Source organism: Trematomus bernacchii, unplaced genomic scaffold (assembly GCF_902827165.1).
Source record: "Trematomus bernacchii unplaced genomic scaffold, fTreBer1.1, whole genome shotgun sequence".
Classification (NCBI taxonomy): Eukaryota; Metazoa; Chordata; class Actinopteri; order Perciformes; family Nototheniidae; genus Trematomus; species Trematomus bernacchii.
The window spans coordinates 7,857,817-7,863,996 of record NW_022987477.1 but is presented as its reverse complement, the minus strand read 5'-3'; the positions used below and the strand labels follow the sequence as shown (position 1 = coordinate 7,863,996).

Below are 6,180 nucleotides of genomic sequence, written 5' to 3'. Positions count from 1 at the left end.
GCTAAGCGCTTGTTGGCTAGCATCATATTTCTTGTACACATAGAGTGGTATTGTCTTATCATGGATTCCAAACTCATAATACAAAGTTACCAGTAACCAGTTACCGTGTTGTAAATTAGACGGAATACATGTAAATGTGTGCATACTCAATGTAACACATGTTATCCTCTACTGCTTTAAAGATTATTTTTGGCATTGTAGTGTTGGTGGAGTGACTAAAACTATGACGATGTTTACCGACATTACAGTACTTGTCTCAGTACCCCATGTTGTGGTTTTAGGGAAGGGGCCTTTCTGCATGTAACACCTGTTCAGTGTGTTCCCAGCACAAACAGCTGTGTGTTTACGGTATGTGTGAGTCTCACACAGCAGCAAGTCACTAGAAAGGAAAGAAAAGGTTGTTTCTGAACTTGGTGTGACTCCTGCTTCCTGCCACAATAATCAAACAGCACACTCTCGACCCCACTCTTTAAGTTCCTGTCTGTGTCACCGAGAACACGCCCTCGGCTCACAATACTAGATAAGACATCTTGTGGCCTACACCTGCAAATATAAAAGCAAAATAAGTTGTCCTTTTTTTTTTCAGTGGTTTAGTGGTTGAATACATGTGCATACACCATACATCTTCGTATAGGTTACGGTTTCACATGAATCATAAGAGAAAGAAAAATATTTAGCCTCAACACCATGTGTATTTCTCAGAAGTAAATCATGTCTTTGTGATTTCAGAGAAATGCCCCAATAACTCATTTTATTACTTAAGGTAACACCACAGATGAACTTACTAAGGATTACCTATTGTGTTATATGTTGTGTATACTTATTGCTGATTTATTTTATTTAAAGCAGATAACCTAAATAATAATAATTTCATTTTACTCAGATTTTCATTTATACAAAAACAAAATGTGTATGGTTGCACATTTCAAAATTGTCAAAATGCTGCGTGATCTGTACTACAATTTAATAATTTAAAGTGGACCTATCATGCTATATTTGAATAATATAGTGTAGGACCATACCTATATAAGGCATATTTATACTTTTTTTTTTTCAAAATACCAAACAGATCATGCATTTTAGCCATGCCTCATTTTGCTCAATTTGACATTTTTTAGATCTGTTTTAGCAAGGGTTGATTATGTGAGCAACAGCACCATCTAGAGGCCTGGCATATGTACTACAACGTCTCCAGCGCTTTCGAACGGCAATGCCGTGGTTGTCTCCTCCTGATTGGTGGAGTTGGCCCAATAGCCGTAGCGCCACCATCCTGACGTCAGGACAGTGTTCAAATCTGGATCAGTTTTTATCAGATCCGTTGCAGCCCCTTTTTTAGAGATTTGGGTATGGAGGAAAATAGAGAGGGTTGTGTTTTCTGACACTTGGTGAGTTCCCTGGAACACCGGGGACACATATTCATGTATAAAAGACGTACAAAAGTGCATTTTGCATGATAGGTCCCCTTTAACATTACACTCCAACATTTTATTAAAAATATTGTTTCAGGTTTTGCCATCAAAATAACTGAATCTAATAGCAGGATCAATTTCAGCGTGCAAAAATGATATTTTATCAGAAATCAAGCCATACGATAAATATACTGACACAGTTAACATTGTTATTAACACTTTTATTTTCTCACATTTATTAATAAATCCCATATTTATCCTTATTATTAACACACATTTTCTTTTATTTTTTTCCATATTTTAATGTTTTTTTCTTTTATTCTTTTATTAAACAATAATGCATTGTTACGTTTATCAACATTGCTCTATGTACTTATTCTAAAATGTTTCTATTTCTATTATAGAATAGGATCGATAATGTTGAGGGTTTTTTCAGATTGTTCTCATATAAAAGGCAGAAAACGATACAAGCGAGATTGTCAATTGAACGTAATTAAAAAGCAAAAAAGATTAAAAAAACAGCATTGTCACTGTAAAAATGGGTCATTGACATTTACATAAAAAAAGAGTAATTTCACATGTTGTCAAACTCATACAAAAATAATGATACAGTATATTTAAAGTACTGTATAATAGCACATTGTTCAATTTACAAAGACTTTTCAAAAATAAACTCTAGGCAAAATATTTGTAAGGCTTGTTGTGTGTCATTTAGTCACACAGTCCAATCTGATATTGAGTTCACACGTCATCACCAACACTTCCCAATGGGTGTCTTTGGATCGGAGCTGCACTTCTTGATCTTAGCTCTGCATACAAAGAAACAAATAACATAAGGTCAATATATTTCGAATTTAAACATGTTTAAACAGAGAGGCTGTACTCACTCAGTCACTTCCTTGCAGTTATATGTTATTCCTTGAACCAGCGCACTCTTTAAAGCCTTTAAAGAGTCACTATTGCAGGTTGAACTGAGGAGGATACAGAAGACGAAACTTAAGGAACAGCTTTACGTGCATAAGTTTAACTTTCTGCATATTTGTGTGTTGTACCCCACAAATAAACCACTGTAGAAGCACATACAAAACATTTATTAATTTTGCAAACATGGAGAAAATCTTACTTTTGAGGGACAATAACAACTGTTAGGCTTTTCACCTTGGGGTATTTGATCCTCTTCACCTCAATTGTTGCAAAAGTACTGAAAATACATTTAAAGGATTTATTATATCTTTAAAAAATATATTTTCAAACCAACAACCTGCAACCACCACAGCACATTATGTATTCCTCATATATTAACTAAAAGAAAACCATTACATTATTAACACATCTGCACACATTTGTGATTCGGAGCAGAACCATGATCATTTAGAGGTCAGCTAAGGAATTTTCCGACCCTATATTAAAATAGGGTTGGATAAAAGTAATTAAACTGTCAGCATTAGAAATGCTTACGTTGTAGGATTGAATGGTGTGTCGATGGATCCGTCTAGTATTACTGTGACATTCTCACAGGCAAAATCTGCAAACTACAGACAGGAAGATGAAGTTAGAGTAAATGCAATTTTAGATTTACACTACAGACTAACAATTTCCTTTTGAAATATAGACATTTAGGATTTATGGAGCAGAAGCTCCATTGCAATCAACGGAATTTGGTTTATTTGTTCATATTGCCAGCAATGCTCTTCTTGAAAAAGGTAAAAAACATTGTTATGATCATTGTGTTTCCATAGGAATTCACTGTCATTCAGAACGCTGCTGCTCGAGTCCTCACTAACATCACATCACTCCAGTTCTGCGGTCTAGACATGGCTTCCTGTCCGTCAAAGTATTGACTTCAAAATACTGCTGCTGGTTTATAAAGCATTGAAGGGTTTAGGGCCAAAATACATTTCTGATCTCCTGCTAAATTATGAACCACCCAGATCTCTCAGGTCTTCTGGGACGGGTCTGCTTTCTGTCCTCTGAGTCAGAACTAAACATGGAGAAGCAGCTTTCCGATATTATCTTTGTATACAGTCTATGGATATTATACTCCAATATCTGGAACAAACTCCAGGAAACCTGCAGGTCCGCTGCAACTCTCAATACTTTTATATCCAGGCTTCTTTTTGCCGCTGCTTTTAATCTAACTATTCATATCTTACACTGCACGGTTACTTTTATTCATGTATTTGAAATACGATTATTTTATGTTTATGTTATTCTCTTTGCTTTTTAAAACCTGTTTTTAGATGCCATTTTAAAATGTGTTTCCGCTGCACTATTTCTTAATGCTCTTAATGTGTTTCATTTTTGTAAAGCACTTTGAATTGAAAAGTGCTATATAAATAAACATGCCTTGCCTTGCCTTGTTAAACAAAACTAATTGTACTGCCTTCACAAGTTTTCCTTGCTCTTTTTTTTATCCGGTACAATTTGGAAAACAACATGGTTGTTTAGAGGTCTTTTTATCTCAAGGAAATGTTGCACAGAAAAATGGATACAGCAACACATTATAAAAAGAGAGGGTTTTACAGGTTCAGCTTTTTCCCACTGTTGTATTTTTGGCAAAAATAGTGAATTCTTGTTGATAACTTACAGCAGTTGAGAGTCTGTTCCAAAAAAGGCGAGGAGGATTGTTCTCACATTTAGTCCACACGGGGCAGCCTTCAGTTAATGTTTCTAGAACAACACATACACATATTTTTTGCATTTCAATGATAAGAATTTGCTATGATGAGCTGTACAGGAAACTAAGCAGAAACCTCAGAGCTTTATACCCACACTGAGAACGAAAGTAACTGATCCAAACATAAACAAAACATAGTAGTGAAAACAAGTGCCCCATTGTATTAGCAGAGTATACTTATATATACTATGTGTGATTGTGTAAAATATCTCATGGTGAGAATGAGAAACATAATATGTTTCTTATGCATCTGTTTTATTAGGATTCAAATAAATCGTTGGTCATTTGGAGAAATACACTGATTTCCTTTTAATAATAAGAAAATATTGATACCTCTTTCAGTTATTGATTACGTTCAGACGGTCAAATGTCAGCTCACTGAACGTAAGACAATTCCATAGAATCAATGCTACTCCTTTATTTTCTCTCCTTCGTTTTTTTTACTCTATTTTGCAAGTAAAAGCGAAACTGGACTAAATTGCGGCATCATAAGGTTGACTTTTTCACAAAGAGTCTTACCACTGCTGCCCATCTTTCCACACCAGCTGGTCACACCATCCAGCACAGATCCCAGCAGAGTTTTCTCCAAATTGACATCATCCCTGTTCTTAGTTAAGTCATGGACCAGATTCTTTGTTTTACTCCAGAACAACGTCTAACCCGAAAACAAAAATATAAAATGTATTAATCTGTATTGCCAAAGATACATTTAGTGGATAATGTGCACAGTTTTGTGATGAAAGGTTTTTACTTTGTTGCATGCATGTTCAAAGGGCGCCGCAGCAACTAAAGAGTCATAGGCATTCATGGGGATCTTACAAGGGTCCTGGTTCACATAGGCTTTTTCAAACTCATGCCATATCTCTGTACAGTTGTACCTGAAAAATAAAATCAGTGCTGTTTAGTGTCAGGAAAATGGATCAGAGTCATCATGATGAAAATGCCGAAGTGTTGGACCAAATTTGGTGCAGGCCTTGCTTGTAAAAAGGCATTTGGCATCTGGAAAATGAAAACAGGGCATTTCACATAAAGAAACAATTTCATACATAGCATACAATGTTGCCATTGTTGTTCTTGCCCCTCACCCATATATATATATTATATATACATTTTATATATATATTTATATATATAAACATTAATGTGAATGATCAGTTTTTGAAAAGATTCCTCCTTTAATACACATTGGAATAATTACATTACCTTACAGATATGTGTATGATTCTATGCTTTTGGGGGATCTGTAGTTTTTTCTGAGAAGCCATGTTGAGTAGCTCAAATACAGTCATAAATATATAGAAATGTATTTATTAGAATAAATACTAAATTAATTCTCCAATATATGTCTTGTGTTTTCCATGCAATCAAATGTGTTGAGTCCCCAGGAAGACAAGCTTTAGGACACCGCTAATGGTATCCGAAAAAGACCTAGCTTTAATAAATGCAGTCTAATACAACATTGCTGTAAGAAATTCCATCTCCATGAATTTTATAATATTAAATGTTTACAAAAAGTGCCAATTCAACCGTATAATAATTTCCGAGGACATTGTTGTGGTGCTGTTACACTAAACTGTAATGCATGAAAACAGTATAAAGATGTTGTTTTTTAATCGTTAATGCATTATAGAGTATTGCCAGGAATTGTTGTTATTTTGTCCACCGCATTCATTTGAATCATGCAGGCTAAATAACAGAAACAGCTTTGTAAGTAATGCACTACAGTTCAACAGCACCACAAACAAAAACTTGTAAGAAAACACAACTTTCTGAAAATGCTTTTTGCAGGTGTGTTGTATTAGGCTGCAGTAACCAAGTAAACCCATTATCTGAATATATCTTAACTTAACCTTTCAAAACTCAAAAACACTTACTTCTTACTACTTTCGAACTTGGAACACCTGTATTCAAATTCTTGCTTGAATGTTCTCTTCCCCAGTGTGATTCCCAACACAACGGCGACAACGACAATAACCAGAGCAATTACAACTGTTACAGTAATACAGTGTTTCTTCTCCATTCTAGAGACTTTAAAAATGCCAAACTAACAATGCACCTTGGGCTGTCTAACTGTTGTTTTTAAGCTCAAGCGCA

The 6,180-nt window shown here is 35.0% G+C and overlaps 1 protein-coding gene across 3 annotated transcripts; it reads right to left on the bottom strand.

Moving 5' to 3' along the window:
* Positions 1–1,596: 1,596 nt before the first annotated feature.
* On the bottom strand, positions 1,597–6,180 carry LOC117498413 (ADP-ribosyl cyclase/cyclic ADP-ribose hydrolase 1-like). 3 transcript variants are annotated; one of them, XR_004557577.1, is made up of 8 exons: positions 5,961–6,180; positions 4,838–4,964; positions 4,606–4,741; positions 3,997–4,079; positions 2,868–2,941; positions 2,568–2,610; positions 2,297–2,380; positions 1,597–2,218 (listed from the first exon to the last, which is right to left on the bottom strand). XR_004557577.1 is itself a non-coding variant. In XM_034150502.1 (8 exons), exons 1-8 carry the CDS (start codon positions 6,104–6,106, stop codon positions 2,161–2,163), a joined length of 786 nt encoding a protein of 261 aa, XP_034006393.1. In that variant the 5' UTR covers positions 6,107–6,179; the 3' UTR covers positions 1,597–2,160. The 3 variants fall into 3 exon arrangements, 2 of the variants coding, with proteins under 2 accessions (XP_034006393.1, XP_034006405.1); XM_034150502.1 differs by having other exon boundaries at positions 2,533–2,610; positions 5,961–6,179; XM_034150514.1 differs by having other exon boundaries at positions 1,597–2,380.